At 38.8% G+C, this 19,995-nt stretch overlaps 2 protein-coding genes across 4 annotated transcripts in view; both read left to right on the top strand.

Annotated features, from left to right (window-relative positions):
• Positions 1-191: 191 nt before the first annotated feature.
• ngly1 (N-glycanase 1) lies at positions 192-11,877 on the top strand. 3 transcript variants are annotated; one of them, XM_088601677.1, is made up of 12 exons: positions 202-360; positions 1,031-1,145; positions 2,197-2,430; positions 3,548-3,710; positions 4,375-4,591; positions 4,933-5,054; positions 7,045-7,190; positions 7,360-7,470; positions 8,114-8,284; positions 8,666-8,851; positions 9,260-9,437; positions 10,248-11,877. In XM_088601677.1, the coding sequence occupies exons 1-12, from the start codon at positions 260-262 to the stop codon at positions 10,421-10,423; spliced, it is 1,920 nt and encodes a 639-aa protein (XP_088457803.1). In that variant the 5' UTR covers positions 202-259; the 3' UTR covers positions 10,424-11,877. The 3 variants fall into 3 exon arrangements, with proteins under 3 accessions (XP_088457802.1, XP_088457803.1, XP_088457801.1); XM_088601675.1 differs by having other exon boundaries at positions 317-452; XM_088601676.1 differs by lacking the exon at positions 10,248-11,877 and having other exon boundaries at positions 192-360; positions 8,697-8,851; positions 9,260-9,436.
• Positions 11,878-12,299: 422 nt separating this feature from the next.
• The window catches only part of top2b (DNA topoisomerase II beta), a 28,855-nt gene continuing 21,159 nt past the window's right edge, over positions 12,300-19,995 (top strand). Inside the window, exons 1-4 of the mRNA XM_088601673.1 lie at positions 12,300-12,984; positions 17,984-18,178; positions 18,649-18,739; positions 19,664-19,727. Of these exons, the coding sequence (XP_088457799.1) occupies positions 12,943-12,984; positions 17,984-18,178; positions 18,649-18,739; positions 19,664-19,727 (392 nt within the window). The 5' untranslated portion in view covers positions 12,300-12,942. The remainder of the gene's footprint in view (positions 12,985-17,983; positions 18,179-18,648; positions 18,740-19,663; positions 19,728-19,995) is intronic.

Raw genomic sequence — 19,995 nt, 5'->3', positions numbered from 1 at the left:
ATGGGCACTGAACAGCGTGCCTGACTCTGCGATGTTTCGCAGCTCCGTTATTGTGTATAGTTTTTCAAATAGCATTATTCCGCAACGAACACATAAATAATGTGAGAGGCAGGGTTGAAATTAAAACGCCATCTTAGAAGAATCATAGGAGCGAAACCCAGCATTTCGGTCAGGCACAGCCGAGGCAGCTCCTGAAGTGGAGTACTGCTGCAGTTTCAATGTGAGGAACCCGAAAGTGGAATTGGGGCAGCAGGAGATCATGGCCGGATCGCAGGGGGTGAATGCTTTATGTGAAAATCCTAATGATGTCTTTTTGGATGTCTCCAAGTTGTTGCTGACATATGCCGATAATATACTCAGGTAAGCGTGCAATATTATACGGAAAGTTAAACCAACAGTGCGCTGGTCATTGCTCGTTGTGTTGTGCGCAGTCATCATTCGTAAGCAAGCAGGTAAATGATTTGTTTTTTACAAATAAAAATATCATTTTGAGTGGTGTACTTATAAAATGACGCGTTGATAAATGTGTCTTAAGACACGCGGACAGCTGAAGACTGAGTCTGAAATCTTAGCTTCTTAATGTTTCAAGTCAGTCGACTTTTAAGGAAGCTTTTTTAAATTAATGCTAGTTATCGCTTGAAAGCGAATCCCTTCGACCAAAGTTGTTACTAATTTGAAGTAACTACGCCAGGACACTCAGATTATATTTTACATGATGTATGACTGCCGTATGTAATTCAGTTTGTTTCTTAGTATTGCACAATTAAGTACATTAAGTAACTCTTCCCTAACATGGTGTATGCATAGATTGTACTATACGTTGTATCTGCTGTATTAATCAACAGGTTTGTAAAGTAAGAGTAATCTATTGTTAATATAAAATATAAATACTAATGATAATATATAGCATTTTATAGTATAACACTATAATATATTTTAAATACTTTAATATAGTTACTGAACTATATTAAAGTACCGCCGAAGTGTCATACCGCAGTCCTGAATTTTCTTTATTATGTGATCCGATCAGAAATCCAAGTGAGGACAAGTACAGATCAATCCGAATTGGAAATCCAACGTTTTCTACCAGACTTTTGCCCATCAAGGGAGCTGTGGAATGCCTTTTTGAGATGGGCTTTCAGGAGGTAAAGTTCACTTTTAATTCATAAATGTGTCTGTACATTCAGCTACACAACCTCCTTCAATAAGGCTTATAAGAGTGTCATAATTGTGAACTTTACATGCTTTATTATGGATTTTTCGTGAAGCTATCCCATCCATCAATCCATCGATTTTCTGACCACTTCAGTTTAGTGTTACAAAGATAATAATCATCCTTACACTAATATCGTGCTTTTCTGGCTGCCTGTCCAAGCAATCACCGGCCACAAGCTGGGACACACCTGGGATGGGACGCCAGTCCATCAGAGGGAACACACAGACATTGACACACTCACACCAGGATCCATTTTTTTTACAGAAGCCAATTAACCTACCAGTATGTGATTGCACTGTAGGAGGAAATCAGAGGGGGAACCGCAATCTCTATTTCTCAGCCCGGCTATTTAATCTCACTAGCTCAATAAATCAATTGATATAAAAAAAATGACAAATTTTGAAGTGAGCAAAAAATTCTGAATTTTGGGCAAGTGCTCGTCGCCATTTTGTTGGAAACTCGCCTTCAAGTTCCCCCGAATTGCGCCGTGATGCGGCCCTTCCTGCTCACTAGTCACTGTAGTGACCAGTGTGATCTGATGCACGAGCGAAGAAATGCAGGTTGTGGAAGCAGACATTTCACCTCAGAAATGTTCCCATGTGATCTGCAGGCAGAGTTAACTAGTAAGTAGTATGTGTTGGCAAAACGTCTCGAAATTGAAAGCAATATTTCTGTTGGATTAAAGGAGATGTACAGTATTCACAAGCCTGCTAGTTTACAATGTCACAGTGCCCATCATGTCACCGGAAGTTTTGTTGCCTTGTTCTGAATCATGTTTCTGGAACTTCTGTCTATTTTGTGATGTAAATGGGAGTTTTTACGCGTGACTGTGTACATTTGACTTTTATTGCAGTTTGAAGCGTACTCATCACTGCTGATTCTTTCTAACCCCGCAATGTGAAAAACGCGTCGCGGTTCCCCCTTCAGACGCCGACCTTGCGTGCTTGTTTCACAAAGCATGCTTTGCTGTCGGGTTCCAGGCAGAGACGCACCTGGTCTTTCCGAAAAGCGCGTCCGTGGAGCAGCTGAGGCGGATCCGAGAGACGATCGCCACGGAGAGGGACATGAGACTCCGGGGCCCGCTGCCGGTGTCGGTTCCGGCTCCAGGTCCCAGCAGCACTCGCGGCCAGCCAGCAGGCGCCCCTGGCTCCGGCGAAACCCCGGCACCTCCGTCCGCCCCGCTCCCCGCCCCTGCTTCGCAGCCCACGCCTACGGTAAACTGTCGCGATGTTATTTTGGGGGGGTTATTTTTGCTGTTCCCCTCCCCCAATTACTGCTTCCTGTTATTTTTATTAACTTTCAACAAAGTTCACATGCGGTCATTAAAGAGCAGTACGATTAAGGGAGCAAAAGACCACTGTTAAAGAAAATAGAAAGATACAGATGCAAAAAGAATATTCTCTGCGCTTCAATTCCCTAGTTGCATCCGTCCTGACTCCTCTCCAAATCCAGCATAACTCCTCTCCTTCCCTACTCTGTGGAACCCCTCAGGGGACCCTCCACCCTTAAGCAGCAATTCTGTTAACCTCACTTGCAGATGCTCTATAAGAAGTGACCATAATTTAAGGAAATGAATTACTGCTTAATAATAATAATACTGCAGTATGAAAAAGTGTGTATTCAGTTTCAGGTAAGCCAGAGGTAGGCCAAAGTATCAAAATCCATCCACCCATCTTCTAATCGCTTCTTCCAATTTGGGATCAGGGAGGAGCTGGTGCTTTTCCCACTAAGCAATGGGTACAAGGCAGAATACACCCTGGATGGGACGCCAGTCCATTGCAGGGCACTCACTCACACCAGTGCCACTTTTTCCAGTAGTCAATTAACCTATTATGTTTTTAGACTGTGGGAGGAAACCCATTTGAACAATTTAAATGCCAATTGGTAGTGTGGCATAGTGGTTACTGTGGACTTGTGAGTTTAATTTCGGGGTGGGGCACTGCTAATTTTACCCTTGAACAGGTACTTGCTTCGGTTAAAAAAAAACAACGTGTTTGGCATGCTCAGGTGTATCACTTGTCATCTTTTGTTTTTTTACAAGTGAGTTGAAATTTGTGATTGTAGAGAAATAGAGATGGAGGGGGAGTATTTCTGTGGCTGTGTAGAAAACTGTGCCAGGGCGAACAGCTGTATAGCTCTCCCTCATGATTGCGAAGCTGTATGACTGGAGGTAGAAGGAGGTGAATTCCGAGTCATCTGAGTCATTTTACTACAGTTGTCATGTGATCAGAAAACGCAGTTGAGGAAGTAAACCACTGCTGTGGGTTGTGTATTAACATGTCTCCTTGACTTAATTGTTTTGATTCTTTTTCTTTTTTTTTTACTTATAAGGATTCCAGAATGACGTTTTTTAGGACCCTGCAGTCAAATTTCCAGCACGTCATGTTGTACGAGGATGTCACGCTTCAGCAAAAGGCTCTCGCCCACATACCAGCTGAGCGGCTCTGGACGGCGGCGAAGGAGAAGCTGCAAGAAGCTCAGAAAGCGGACCCAGGCAAAACAAACTTGTTTATTATTTGTACTTTGAAAGAGAAGGTTGATGTTTCTGCTGATTAAGTAAAGAATGTAACAAGATGTGTTTTCTGAAAAACGCAATCAAGTAGTTCTTAGTATTAAATAGTGATTTCTGGATGCACATGCCTTAAAGGCACAGAACACGGAGAACCCCTGATGATCGATAAGCTCAGCTGAAGCCTATTCTTTTTTTTTATTGACATGTCATTAGTTCATATTGTGAAATGGAAGAAAAAGAACAGCAGTCGAGAGAGATGTATGGAGCTGAGGAATGCAGTGTGTCAATTTGCTAGTACCTGATTAAATGATACAAGTTTCTGCATTCAGCAGCTTGGTAGACTTATTGTCAAAAAACAATAAGTCAACTGTTCTTGAAGTATGTTTGTTGAACTAGAACTTCGATTTAAAAGTCTCAGTTACATTAGTAATGAGAAATCAAAATCGCTTATACATTTCATTTTGAGGTGGCAGACACTCTTATAATTTGTTGAAAAAAACGTATTTGCTCAATAGTCAAGCAATCCTTGAATTATTCAGGCATCCGATAGGGAGTTCTTGGGCTGTGTCCAGGCTTTTACTTGAGCAGAGACATTCCTCGTTCTCTGTAGCTGCTCTCTTTTTACGCTTGATTGCTCCTGTTACAGGGAAACTGAATGCGGAGGACCTGTTGTTGCTGGAGTTGCTCCGCTGGTTCAAGAGCGAGTTCTTCTCCTGGGTCAACAGCCTGCCCTGCAGCAGATGTGGTGGCCCAACCCAGGCTTCAGGCCAGCTGCCTCCTTCCACAGACGACCTGCGCTGGGATGCCCATAGAGTGGAGAATCACTTCTGCACAGAGTGCCAGCTGGTCAATAGGTTCCCAAGGTACCACACACCCCTGAATATCACCGAGTTGTGATAAAATAAGTAGAAATAATTTTCTTGCTCTACAGCTAAAAGGAGAATCCTAAGCATTGTTCATAAAGACGTTTGCTAGAAGTGTCAATGGAGATATGTAGGTGTACGAATTGGAGACTATACAATTCCTTTCTCATCTTTATCGTATTTCTTGACTGCATTGTACTGACTTCTTTCACTGTATTTTAAGTAGTGCCTAGACATCATAAGCTTTAGATCTTAATTACTTGACACAACCGAGTTATGGTTTCCACCAAGCAAAATCAGTGGCTGGCGTTGACTGTGGGTGTTTCTGACCAAACTTCCAGGTACAATAACCCAGAGAAGCTGCTCGAGACGAGACGCGGGCGGTGTGGGGAGTGGGCCAACTGTTTCACATTGTGCTGTAGAGCAATGGGACTGGAAGCGAGGTACATCTGGGACAGCACAGGTACAGCTTCATGTAGTGTTGACCATCTTGAGCCAAAAACAAAATGGTCTTGAGTTCTTAACCGTAGCAATTCAACGGTGGAAGATCTTTATGGGTTTATTGCCGTGTCTTAATGAATATTTGAGGATGTGATTACAGCAGTTCCATTTGTCCTTCCTTTGATGTTGACCATTGTGGATGATCTATTTCCTGATTTGATACACCTCTCACAATGTTTATTATTTAGTGCAGTGGTTCTCAAACTTTTTGGACCAAGTACCACCCCTAATCCAACTAAAGCATCCAGGTACCACCTACAAGTCATCTTCTCATAGGAACCCCAGAAATTCTCAATGACCAACATGAGCGTGCGTGCACACACACTCACACATACATATAATAAATATTATATAAATAAACTTTATTTGATATAGTGCCTTTAAAGGTGGCTTCTCAAAGTGTTTTACAGAAAAAAAACAGTAACAACAACTAATAAAAAAGCACCATTTCAGTGAGAGGGGTGAGCCTGTTTAGTCGAGCAAAGCAGAGGTGAATTAATTTTTCGAGCCTTGATACAATTCACAACAGAGTCTAACAGATTTTAAATCGTCAGGCATTTTCTTGACGGCAAAGGTCTCGCGGTGGATGTTGCAATGCGTCCATTAATTTCTGAAGCAACCTCTCTAATTTGTACAACTACACCGTTATGTCGGCTTGTCATTGCTCTAGCACCGTCTGTACAAACTCTGACGCGTTTTATCCAGTCGATGCCATTCTCTTCGATAAATTCATTCAGAAGCTGAAACGTGCTCTGCTGTAGTTCCTGTTGGTAGCGGTTTACAGAACAGAAAGTCCTAACGGGACGTGCCCTCAAACTCGTATCTAACGTAACCAAACGAACCGGCCAAATCGACTACAGACTCATCTAATTGCAGAGAGAAGCATCGGCTCATCTGAACGCGCTCTATCAGCGTACTTTTGACATCATCCGCCATTTCAATAATTCTGTGAGTGACTGTGTTTCAGAGGGGGCTGTTTAGCAGCTTTTTCTCCACACATAATACGTGTCAGCTCTTTTGCCAACGGCAAATAAGGTTCTTCAAAAATAGTGCTTTAGCAATCCGCAAGCTTGCATTTTTCTGCGTTTCCGTTTTTATTTCATGCGCATGGGAGCAAAACACAGAGACGCTCGGTGTATTTTTCTCAAATTAATTTAAAACAGTTCTTAAATATTTTTCTGTTATCTATCACGCTTTCCTGTGCTCACAAGATCACCAGCGTTCGTAGCACGCATTTCTATGCATTCCTGTGTTTACAAAGTTGGCATTGTTCCAAATTCACGCACATTCTCCTTCCTCCCTATTTGCTGGAGATACAGTAGCTTTTTTTAAATACAATTAGTCACTTGCGTCCATAGCACGCATTCCTATAGAGTGGTATAGAATTACAGAGTATCTCTTGTGTCCACTGAAGTATTATCGCGCACTGTATCGTAGTACGTAGGCCGCGTATTCGACACGTATTAAAATACAAAATATGAAAACCCGTCCCGATTTTTCAGTGCACAGGACACAGTTCCAGGGTCATTTGGCGTACCCCCTGGCAGCACTCCACGTACCACTGCCGGTCCGCGTACCACAGTTTTCACAGTAGTTTGAGAACCACTGATTTAGTGCATTGATTCTTAGAAGTGCTCTCTCAGAAGCAGCTGCACTACTGCTTTATTAAGTTTTGAGTTATGTTACTAAGTCGAGAGAAAATATAGCAGTAAAAATCAGTTGTGAATTTGTGAAATCTGTTTTCAAGTATGAAATGATTTTTTTGAGAGTTTTTCATTTCAAAACAAAAGTATGGACAATGTGAGATAAAAGGAAGATATGCAGAATTATTTGGTAACGTAACCACACATTTTAGACCAAACTTCATATCGTAAGAATAAAATCTCAGGGCATGAAGTATAGGCTAAGCATTTCTTGTTTTAGCGGCTCTTTTTTTTTTCTGTGTGATCCAGATCACGTCTGGACAGAAGTTTATTCTACCTCTCAGAGCAGATGGCTGCATTGTGACCCGTGTGAAAATGTCTGCGACAAGCCTCTCTTGTATGAGATTGGCTGGGGAAAGAAACTCTCATACATCATTGCTTTTTCCAAAGATGAGGTAAATGAAGAGTCATTTTTCATGGTTTCATGGTTTCATGGTGGTTGATGGAGTCTGATGGAGTTGAGCACAGTCGATTGCATCTTATCACCAGAAACCTCTGACTTGCCTTGTGTTGTGAGTTTAAACTTGTTAGAGATACAATGTTTAAGCAATCTTTTATACCTAGGTTGTTGATGTCACCTGGAGGTATTCTTGTAAGCATGAAGAAGTTCTTTCCAGGCGGACAAAAGTCCAGGAGGACTGGCTGCGTCAAACGATCAATGGGCAGAGTGCTGCGGTAAGAGATCTCATTAAGAATTTAAAAAAGTCCATAAAACAGGGCTGACGAGTGGGGTTGATCCCCTAACAGCTTCTGTTTCAGGGGGCAGAAGGACTGTATCCTGGAGATTTCTCTGAATCCACGTTTCTGTGATCACGACTAGAGCCTCTGGAGTTCTGCTATTACTGGTAAGGGTGGAGCTGGCTGGTGGATTCTTGCCTTCCTGTGCACCAGTGAGTCCTGTTGCTAGCCACCTGCTGGCTGTTTGTGCACGTCTCGGGGGGGGAATGATGTGTTATTGTTGTCTCTCATATTGCGGTTGATGGTTGCACCAGCAGTGTCACGTTCAAGAACAGCTGACTATTCCAATGTAGGAGTATAAAATAAAGAACAGTTCACTTTTATATTTGTGTAACGCGTTGGCACAAACAGACTAGCAATTTCATTTTACAGCACGGTGTTCACTGGCACATGACAAAGTAAATAGAGGATAAAGTGCGCTGACCTTCTTGTATATTTTTAGGTGCTTGTGGGTACCTTTTGATGAAGAAATAGTTGTATACTTCTTCTTATGCTTTCTGATTCCAGTCCCTTTGTGGCAAGTATTCCATCCACTACCGTCCATCACTTCGGTTCTAAGCTGCACACTGTGTTTTCACAGAGGCAGCAGTCCCTCACAGCAGAGAGAAGGAATGAGCTCATGGAGAGACTGCTGGTGGAGCTTGTGGAGTTTATTTCTCCAAAGACCCCTAAACCGGGGGAGCTTGGAGGGCGGACTTCTGGCTCCTTGGCCTGGCGTGTGGCAAGGGGGGAAAGTGGCATCCAGCTGTTGGTAAGACTTGGTGTAATATTGCTCATAGACCTGCAGTGTTATAACCTATTTTCAGATTGATCACTTTTAGTATCTGCAATATATTGTGCAGAATAATACCTTAGATTTTCTTTCTGTGTAGTTCAAGAAACAGATTTGAACAAATGAAGGCTCTACTGTGGTATTGCCTTTTCTACTTTATTCTACACCCCCGTCTGGGTGAGCCAAACATAAATGAACCAAAATATATGATCTCTCTGGCGTCTAAACTGGTCCCTACTCGATCCTCCCTTCAGGCCTGGATGGAGATGTGTGTTGCAAAGGGCGTTTTTTTCCTCCTTTAAATTCTGGCGCGGTGTAATGCTTTTTCATCTTCAATACCTCTGATTTCTGCATTTACAGAACCCTGGGTTTGTTTTCATTCCTTCTGAAGGTGAAAAGAAGGAAAAAAATTTCCATCTTCAATATAATCCAGCAAAAGATCAGTATTGTCGGATTTCGAACAAATCTGAGACAATACAAGGTTGGGAGAATGGTGTCTGGAAGAAGGAATCAATTTTCAGAAAAGTTGAGAATGACTGGCAAATGGTATGTACTTTTTTACTTAATTTTATTTGGTTTCAATTAATGTTTATATTATATAAGGTGTTTCATGGTGAACCCTTAAAGTCTGATTATAGTGAGGCCTAGTACTGGTATACTGTACGAAAGTGTCTAGTACTGAGTCTGTTTGAGACAAACAGTTTGAGAAGTTTTATAATATAAGTAATATAGGAAATGTTCAAGAATATCAATAGCAAACACAAACAGTAAAGATTATTACTTTAATAATGAAGATGTTTTATATTAATCTGAATGTTACCTGTTGGTGGAAATCATTAAAACCTTTTCAGAGGGTAGGCTGAACATTTTATATACTTTTTTTTTGCTCTTTCCTTGCTCTCGTATTAAATGTTAAAAATGAAAAATATTTGGCTATCACTATTTCCTGTTTAGGTTTATATTGCTTGTACAGAGGGTTCATCGTCAGGGAATATAAGCTGGAAATTTGACTGCGGGCCTGTCGGCTTGAAAATAAGAAGTGTTTCTGTGAGAGTAAGCAGTAAGACTTTTCACTCGGGGAAAGTGAGTTGGAGAATAAACCTGAAGCAAGAAACCATTGATGTTTTAGGAGGTATGTGTATTTACAGTTGAAGTTGAAAGAAAGAGTGGCCACAGGCTTTTTTTTGTCACTTTTGTTATTTTAAATTTCACCATTTCCTGAATCCTATTGTACTGTATTTTATATAAACCTGTGTTGTTAAAGTAGTCCCCTGTTACTTGGACATAAATGACAAAGGTGTTACATGTCTGCAGGTACATTGTACTTTTTTAGGGGACATTTGACATCGTATTGGCACAGAAAGATATGGTACCCGTGTATTTGGAAAATACATGAAGTGTGAGGAAATGGTCGTATTGAGTATATTGCAATGTGCTTGTTTCATTTGTACTTAGGCACCTTGGTGTGACAAATTACAAAATGCACTCACTGGAGATATACTGTGGGTAATTTAGAGGATATGTGCGATATTGTATCTTACAATCATTAAGTAACTTGCCTCCCCTGTTGCTTAAATGGACTGTACTTTGCCATTCATGAATATTTTAAACTTGTATATCTCTTACAGAGTTTTTGTTACTGTATTTTGCTTAATGGTCTGTACTGTTATAACCACAGCCGACAAAATCATTTTATGAACTTGAGACCTTTTTCTCTTGTCAGGAGTATGTGCTTTAACATTTGTTGACATTTTTACAGTTGTTAAAAAACCTTTAAAAAGATTTGTTAAAATGTAATTATTTCAGTGCAACTGTGATCAGAAAGTGTTTACTGCCCTTCAGTTCTCGCAATAAGATTGTTTCTGTTGTGACTTGGGATTGTAACACTTAAATGTTGTTAAAAGAGTAAAAGCTAAAGTTATTCATCTCATTTTCTTTACAGATAATACACTTCATTCATTCCCAAACTTGTCAGATACTACAGAACTTGTTTTGGAAGCTGATTTAAGTGGTGGAGAAAGCGAGACGTCGTGGCAACATGCACAGCTGTTTAGACAAAGCCTGAAAGAAGCAGAAGAAACCTCATTAGAAATCATTATTCACATGGAGGATGCTTGATATCTTCTAGTGATATGAAGCTGGAAATGGGAAAAGGGATCCTTTTAAAGACCCAAATATTTTTTGTCATGGGATCTTTAGAAGACTTTCTTTGATACAGAACTATTTGGTATATAAACAGTCTGTTTTTGCAATAAACACTGAATCAAGCCAGCTGTTCCCCATACTTAGAAAAGCTTTCCTAGCAGGGAAAACAACTTTGGTGCTATATTTAATGGTCACAACTTTGAAACTTAAATGTCCCAACAATAACTTAGGGGCTTACATTTGTGAAATTGTGAACTGTAACCTCTGTGAAATAATGCCCTCACATTTGTTTTTGTAATGTTAAAGCCAGTGACATTTTACAAAGAAAAAGATGAAATGATACCAAAGTAAGATGTACCTTTTTTTGCTTCTTCTTGAAAGTGCTGGAATATTCCAACGGAATATTTCTGCAACAGGTAGTTATCAACCACATCTTCACTAAGAACCCAAAACTTGCTGGGGATCATTAAATATCATATAACCTTTGCATTACACGTTGGAACTTTTAAATTGATGCAGGGAAATGATCACGAAAGCTTCCTTTGCTGAAATGTATTTTACATTGTACAGAAGTGTTGCGAGAGGGGGTTCGGAGAGAGAGCCAACCGTTACTGGGAAAACTTGTAGAATGAGAATGATTGAATAACTAGCACTCCGAAAGAGTGGCCAATTCCACAGAGCCCAACCCAAACAACTCCTTTCCCTCGTGTGGGAATTCACTCTCTCCGGCTGCTAATTATTCAGTCAGCCCAGGTGTGCCTCATTCTGCAGGTTTTCTCATTAACAGGTGGTTCTCTCTCAAGCCACCTCGCAAGAAAACAATGCGTTTTAAATTGTCCAACTGGGACTTTGGAGTAATATATTGCTTTCGCCTATGGAAAATAGTGTCCCAGAATGTTGTTTTTATTTTTAATTATGCAGTTTTGGGGTGAATGCAAGAACAGCATGAAAGTCTTCGTTAAAGATGTCAACATATCTAGAGATGCATGAATCCTATAACAGGAAGATAAATTGATTGCAGTGTCAATAAAATGTAGATTAAACCAATAAAGAAATGGGTGAAGAACATCATTTTCCTTTTAATTTTGATGGACAGGAGCAACAAAGCAGAGTGAAAGGAAATAATTTGTTGAAAAGTATGTTTCTTTCACTTGTTATTATAGTCTTTATATCTACGCTTAATGTCTTGTTGCAGTAAAATCTCGAGATGTGTAAGGGTAAAATAGTCATTTAGCTGTTTTTTAAACCATTTTTAATGTAAATGCATAACTGATTCCATTATATGTTGTGTATGTTATTGTGAAATTTGATGTTCTTGTATGCTTCTATTATAGCATCACAAATGTAAGTATTGACGCCCTCTTGTTTTTGACAGTTTTGTTCAAATACACTTCAAATATTAAACTGATTTTCAAAGTGTTGAACAATCGCTTATAATACTATTACTGTTTCTAGTATCTAGTATTTCGGGTGAATTTTATACCTGTAGTCTATGGAATTAAGCAATTATGTAGAAATGATTATGTGCTTAGTAGAGTAGGCCATTACTTGTCAACAAATATGCTTTGATTACAGAAATAATATGATTACCTGAATACCACAGTGATGTGTACAGACTTTGTTTCCATTACAAAAACAAAAGTAAAATATTGAACTTGTTAAATGTCATAATTTTGATTATAAGGGGGACATAAATATAAAAGATTTTGAGGTGCAGAATCACAGAGTGCAGTTTTTCTTTCAGGGATTACGTTTTTATTTTTCTATTTTTTCTATTATCACATGTCTCAGGATTTAACTTTTAAAAATTAAATGATTTAAACAATGTATTTACCCATTGCCATGCGACAATGTAGTTACCTTAAATCTAAAATTTGTATCCAGATGTCACCTACAGCCAGACGGTAGTTGTTGCTAAGGGTGTGTACGTCACGGGGTGCTCTTGATTTTTCCTATTGGGTGATATTCCGGCTCGGGGCGCTGTGTTCCCGGATTGGTCAACTCTTCTGGAAGGGGCTCTTTGCCGTATGTATGGTGGTGCCGGACGGAGGAAGCGGCGGTGTTATTGTTTCCGAAGGAAAACCGAAGCGTGGAAAGAGTTAATGTTGTACAGATATTTTATGTAGACGTTGTTGAATTTCTTTCTTTTTCTACTTCATTAAAATATTCTAAAATTATTAAATTGATTTTTATACTGTATTTATAAATGTTTTAACAAACAACAAGATTTTTTTTTTTTGGTAGGCCTCACGCAGCCTCCGTTAGTCGATTTTAACAATAACCGAGGCACACGCGCATCATCCCGGCCAACTGTTTTGGATTGCGTCCGACATTTTAAAAATTGCAAAGAGGAGACCCGTGAAAGGAAAGGGCGCGGTTTGCTATCCGATGGGGCCGCCTTTTTAATGTTTTTATGCACCTTTTTCTAAAACAATAACTGGAGTGAATTTTTCCAAATTCAGCCAGAGTATTTTGGAAAACACAAAAGGAAGATGTCTAACGGAGGAGCAGGAAGCGGGGGTTTGACTTGGGTGGTAAGTTCGAAAAAGGACAGCTCGACTGTAGGTTTAAAATGTATTTTCACGCCTAATTGCGGTTATTGTGATGACAGTTGCGGGTTGTAGGTCTTTGCTCCGCCGGTACAGTATTACGCTGCTTCTCGGGTGTGCGGACAGTCTAGACGGGCTTGTAACACCGTCAGACTTAATCATGACAGAAACAAAACGATCCGCTTTAGCTTGTAAGTTTATGCTCGTTTTCTTGCGTTTCCCCCGAAGAGCAGGCAGTGAAAGAACGCCAAAAAACAACTTTAAAAAAAATACAGAAAAAGTGCTCGTAAAGTGTAAATGCTGCATGCTCTCCCAGCTGCAGTGCCGTCGGGGTGTATAGATTTCATCTAGCACCCCTAAAAAAGTTATTAGGGGATCGCGGATCGCGTATTTATTATCCATTTCTGCGCGACACCGAAAGGCAAGAGGGCTTTTGCGCGGTCCGTAAGTTGGGGCATTTAAATTTTAAAGCGATCGTGATGATTTCATTCATCCCGTCTCGGAAAGTAGCAAGACGCAGCCTCGAAAGCGTTACTTGCCGCTGGCGAGAGAGAGGGGTGGGTAAACAATAGAGCATCTGGTTTGGAGACGCGTAATGTGCCCAAGAGGTCAGGCCGGGATTTTGGTCGGTGACCCGACACTTGTTGAAACGGGCTGCATGTGAAAGGAGACATTAGTTACCGACAAAGCACAGCGGCCCGAATGAAACTGCGGGTGGCAGACTCTAGGTACCAGATCTTTCACCTGTGAGGTGTTTGATCGCCAAGCACGTTTTTCACACTCCTGTCGGAACTTTTAACATTTTACTTTTCACTTTCCAAGAGTAGGAAGTGGAGACATGCTCGACTAAAATATGTTGGCAGAAGTCGATTATGGGTGGAATAATGAGAACTGTAAATTTTAAGTGACGCGATATGTATTGCAGTTCATTTTACAGCATTTTTAAGACCTAACTAAATACTTTTTCGACAACTGTTTGGGACATTATTTAATATAATGGTTTGAGGTCCTAGGGTATGTTTTTAATTGGGGGGGCGAGGACATGAAAATGTCAACATAATTTGAATTTATGTACATTTAGCTTCAGAGTTAATGCTACCCCCCCCTACAATTTGATTAAGTCTATTCAGTTAATGTCCTTGCAAGTCAAGAGTCTTATTATGTTCTAGGAAGTCAGTGAATATTATACTGTACTGTCTTTTCCTCTGTACTCTTCCCTACTAGAAAGTCAGACCTACTAGAGAGAAAAAGACCTTTGACATTTTAAACAGCATATATAGTTAAGAATGCATATTTTTTGTTCATTTACTTTTTTCACATGACTCATTAATTTTAACATTCTTTTACTTATGTATGAAACGGTTCACATAAGGCAATGATTGATCTTCTCTGTTTACCCAAAGCAAGGATATATAGTTACCAAATAATTTTCTAAGATTTAATACTTTCCTAATCATTTTGCTAACAACTTTTTTTTCTAAAACAAAAAAAAACTGGCATCACTTTTACATATAAGATCAGCAAATTGTTATGCTCTAAAGAGAATCATCTTTCTATACTTGACCTTGTTAGTGTGCAGCAATATTTTTTTTAGTCATTTGATTAGATGCCACACCAACACTGAGTTGGTGCACCTACATGTTGCCTATAGAAAGTCTACATACCCTTTCCAAAGTAACACATTCTGTGGCCTAAAAGCCTGGAATCAAGACCCATTAAATCTGTTTTACCTTTATGTACGTATTATAACACACATCCTCTGAATGAAACACAAATGCTCCAACATTCTGAAAAATAATGAGAAATTAAGCCCTGTAATAAATGGGATGGATAAGTATACACATCTTTAAGTAATGGCAGTTGTCAGGTAGCTCTGGTGTAACAAATTGCCTTCTAAATCAAACTACCAAGCGAATTATCCTCCACACATATTCAGTTGTAGTGATTGTGATGATTTCAGAAATCTGCTGTTCCTGTAGTTTTCCCCTGCTGGGTGGTGCATCTCAAAGAAAAAAAAGTCAACTGTGGACAAGCAGCAATCAGAAGACAAGATTCAAAAGGCCTTAAATATCCTGTGGAACACAGTCAGGACTGTCAGTAAGAAGTGGGAGGTGGATGGCACCACCAAGACCAGGGCCTTGCCTTGATTGGGTTGTCCCTCCAGAATACATGACTGAGCAAAGTCATCAGGGATCTGACTGGGGAGGCCACCAAGAATCCAGTGGCAACTTTGAAGAACTTGCAGGCCTTCATGTTAAAGACTAGTCATTGTGTACATATCACAACAGTATGAAAGGGTGGCAAGAAGAAAACTGCTATTCAGAAAAGCCCACATTGAGACATTTCGTTAGAGGTATGCAAAACAGCACTGTGGAGATTCTAAAGCCATGTGGCAAAAATGTTTTGTGGTTTGATAAAACCAGGATAGAACCTTTTGGTCACAATGGAAAATGTTAAATTTGGTGAAAACATTTAGATATCCTAAATGCATCACCCACAGAACCCCATCCCTACTATAAAGCACGTTGGAGACAGTACTCTGTTATGGGGGTATTTCTCTGCAGCAGGAACTGGAGCACTGGTCAGGATTGAAAAGAGAAACATGAAGGAGCAAAATACAAATGGGTTCTTGAAGAAAACCTGCTGCCCTGTTCAATGAAGCTAAAATTGGGAGGGAAATTTCCTTTTCCAAGTGACAAGGACCATAAGCACACATTCAAAACAACAGTGGATTTACTCAAGAACTAAAAGGTATAAGTCCTTGAGGGGCCTAGTCAGAGCCCTGACCTCCATTCAATGGAAAACCTGTGTAATGACTTGAAGGTTGAACAGTTCTTTAAGGTGGAGTGGGCAGACATTGCCAAATGTAGGTGTACTACCTTGGTACAGACCTATCCGAACAGAATTATGATTGTAATTCAAGTAAAAGTTGCTTTCACCAAGGACTACTGAGGGGTGTGTACCCTTTTCCAACCCATTTTTCTGTCTTTCCATGGCTAATTACTTTTCAGAATGTTTGAACATTTGATATTCACTTGAAAGTTGTATGTTACGATGTGTAAATAAAATTAAAATAACTTTTATTTTGTTGATTTCCTGCTGTTGGGCCACGAAATGTGCTACTTTGGAAAGGGTGTGTAGACTTTCTATTTGTATATGCAACGTACTCAATGTGGTAATTAATCAAAAGACTTAAAATTATATTGTGTGTATTAATATTTATGCTCTATATAGATATATGTACGTATGTGCATATCTATTAAGCACAATATAAAGCTTTGAAAGGGGACAAGAATATTAATTTATGTATTTGACACTCAACTCTTATATTTACCAGATTTCTTGGGGACATTGATTGAGAATTAGGCTAAATAGTATATTAGAAGTAGAAAAGCAAGGTATATGAGAGAGTTATTTAATAGGCTGTTTGGGAAAATGTTCCCATTCTCTTTAAAAGTTATCAGGTTTTATGACTGAACAGCACATAGTGCTATAATAGTGTGCCTTATGCAGTATCCAAATTATACATTCAGTGCTCAAAAGAATGATAGCTTTGTTTTACCAAGCGTCTTTTCATGAATAAAACAGTTGAAAGCACAATATAGATTTAATACAAAATGTAATGAGCTGTAAGATGCTAAGAGGATAGAAATGTCTATGGGAATGAATTCTCTAAAATTAGATCTGATCTATTGTGTTGCAACTATTGCCACTTCAGAAAGGTGTACATTATTGAAACAGCAAAATGTGGAATTTTGGTTTAGAAGAATATTATAAGGAATGCTCAAATTATAGTACCCTGATTTTGGAGCTGATTAGCATTGCTAGTCATTCAGTTTCTTATCTATTTTCAGTTTTTGTCAGATATTTTATAAAGAATGTCCTCAGCCAATAAACACGGCTCAAATAGTAATTGCAGTTGCTTTCTAAAAATGTCCCTTACTTGGATGTTAGCCACCTTAACCACTTCCATCCATGTTTTGTTTCTAACAATATTGTATTTAAGCACTCTAGATCTATCTTAAATATTTTTTAACATGGTTTCAGACCCGGAGAGCAAAAGCAAGATATGATATTTTTGGTCCCTTCGAACTTTTGTTACCTTAACATTGTTCAAATTTCATTGAGGTGGCTGGAAGTGGATGAAGGTTATTTCTTGTTTCTTGCTCACTGCAAGCCATGGCTTTCTCCTGTAGTGTTCATTGGAACCAGGTAACCAGCTAGCATGGCACACACTGGTGAAACAAAAATCACACAAGGGACTTGTTAGTAGAAATATACTATATAGTAGAAATATATAAAGAAATGAGATTTCTTTATATGCTTAATTCTGTATATGCTTATCTTCGTAGTATCTGTTTTGCTAAAAAAAGTTCATACACTTTTAGTATACAAACTGCACTTAGCTTTGCTGAAACTCTGAAATTGCAGTAATATAAGGACAGATACACTTATGTTAGTGCAGTTACACTTCTCTTGCTCTTTATAACCTTTTACTTTCAAGTGCTGCTTGTTTTTATAAACCCTCTCCCACCCCCTCCACCACCCCAATTCCAAACTAAATCGTGTACTGCCTGAACCTTTTTAAACTTTTATGTAATGTACTATAAAACTGAAAAGTGAGCAAAACAGAAATTAGATTTGAACACCATTAAAATATGTGGACCTCCTTAATGGTCAGTTTTTTTGGGGTGCAAACTTGGGATGCTGTGAGGCATTTATGAATTTGAACACCACACCATTTTACAGATGTGATTAGGATGTCAGAAAGAGACGAACTTCCCATCTGCATGAAATCCTAATTTGGAAAAGAATACTGTGAGACTTGTTTAGCAGGGTTCTTTTTTTTTATCGACACATTCCTTGATGCGCATGGACACCCAAAACTTTCAGGAATTCGGGAATGCCTTATGGTGGTAAAATTAAAATGGTGCAAAGTCAGTATCATCATGTGTTCTCAGTCTTTACAAATGCCTGTTAACAGACCCTCTTTGACAAGAACAATGCTGCCAAAAAGGAAGAAGCAAATGCCAAGAATGATGGTGCCAAGAATGAGGTTTCCAAGAAGGAGAGCTCCAAGAAGATGTCAGTGGAGCGTGTTTATCAGAAGAAAACCCAGCTGGAGCACATCCTACTCCGTCCAGATACTTACATAGGTTCTGTGGAACCTGTAACCCAGGTTAGTCTGATTATATTGTAATGTGGACGTGGCTGAAATCTCTGTTGAGATACTGATGTGGAAAAAACGGATTTATCACACGACCACGAAAATGTTTAGTATTTTCAGCTTGTGTATTTGATGTAGTCCAGTAGCTCATAAGGAATTCTTTTGTATTCCGTTTGCAAACTGAGACCACACATGCAGCACTTCATACCATAGTGTTGTTAACTTAATGACTAGTAGATAAGGTCTGGAGTTGTTAAAGTATTTGTTAAGGTTAATTCCTCAGTGCTCACGGAGTTTTTGGAGTATTGACATATCTAAGTTTGTTTATTGTGATTTCTGCATTAGTTGGATTTCATTTATTTTCCTTCATTCATTACATCATATTTTTGTGGCAGTATCTTGGTTAGATATTTACATTAGAAATGTATTTATTTGATTAAAAAAGACTGATTTCCATGTTTCGGTGAATTCCTTTTTTTTAGCAAATGTGGGTGTTTGATGAGGAGACTGGAATGAATTTAAGAGAAATAACATATGTCCCAGGCTTGTACAAAATTTTTGATGAAATTCTTGGTAAGTTTTTTTAATGAACACTTTAACCTTATTTAGTTATGCTGGGCCCTTTCCAAGAGGCGTTTAGAAACATGTTTTTTACTTTTAAGAGGGTTAAAACTTCAGCACAATAATATTTCTGTCAGGTGAACTGATATATTAAAATGTATGTGTGATAATAAGTATGTGGATAATAATTTTGAATTAGCATTCAGAATATTTTTGGTGCTGTATATCTTCCATATTGTTTTCTACATCTTAATACTGTAATAAAAATTGTATGCATATTCTCCTCACAGTTACACTTCATAGTAAAATATTAATTTAAAATAGCTTGCATATAATTATATGACGCCTTAAAATATGTGTTGGAGTTACACGTTTTAATTATAATACAGAAATATACCAGAGAGGATGCTTTATCATTTGTTCAGAAGTTTTTGGGTTGACGCATGCTAACTGCAAAATGTGGGAATTCTGCCTGCCTAGCTAACTGCGGCATCTGTACAAACATTTTAATTTTTCAGAAGAATATTATGTGATCAATCAGGAACACCCTTAGTGTCTCAGAATCCTAAGTGTATACCAGTGAGTTCCATGCAGTTATAAAATGGTGCAGGAGAAAAGTGATGTTAGACATTAAATCAAGATTTTTTCTTAAACTTTTGCAGTTCAGTTTTAGGCACCATCCACTTCATTGCAATAGAAATCAATGCATAGGCGTACATTCTTGGTATGTGAAATAATCACCTTTAGCATAAAAAGAAAATTACCAAGCACAATAACAAGTTAGTAAGTAAGAAATAAAAGAAAGTGAAAGAAAAACATAAAATATGAAACTCACTTTTTTTCATGTATTGGAGACAATTAGAATGTTTTGTGGAACTGAACGTCTTATCTGTTTTTCTCTCCAAACCATTTTTTCTTGTAACTTTTTTCTTTTAGTCAATGCTGCTGACAATAAACAGAGGGATAAGAACATGTCTTGTATTAAAATAACCATTGACCCGTAAGTTTATTTTTTCTTACGTTTACAATTACTTTGCTCATAATTTGCAGAGGATTGGAAAATATACTTCTAGTATCTCAATCACTGGAGTTAGCTGGATTTTCTCCCAATTTATTCTGCAATTAACTGTTATTTAATAATGTTTTTTCATTGGAATTTACTAAGAGCTGGTTCCTACAATCAACAGTATGTAGTAATGATTAGAAGTTTAAACTTTTAAAGTTGAGATCCCAGTTGGTGCACTGCTGTTGACCGATTGAGGAAGGTA

This window comes from Lepisosteus platostomus, chromosome 12 (genome assembly GCF_059453375.1).
Source record: "Lepisosteus platostomus isolate fLepPlt1 chromosome 12, fLepPlt1.hap1, whole genome shotgun sequence".
Taxonomy (NCBI): domain Eukaryota; kingdom Metazoa; phylum Chordata; class Actinopteri; order Semionotiformes; family Lepisosteidae; genus Lepisosteus; species Lepisosteus platostomus.
The sequence above is the reverse complement of the archived record's forward strand: the minus strand, read 5'-3'. Positions and strand labels throughout refer to the sequence as shown.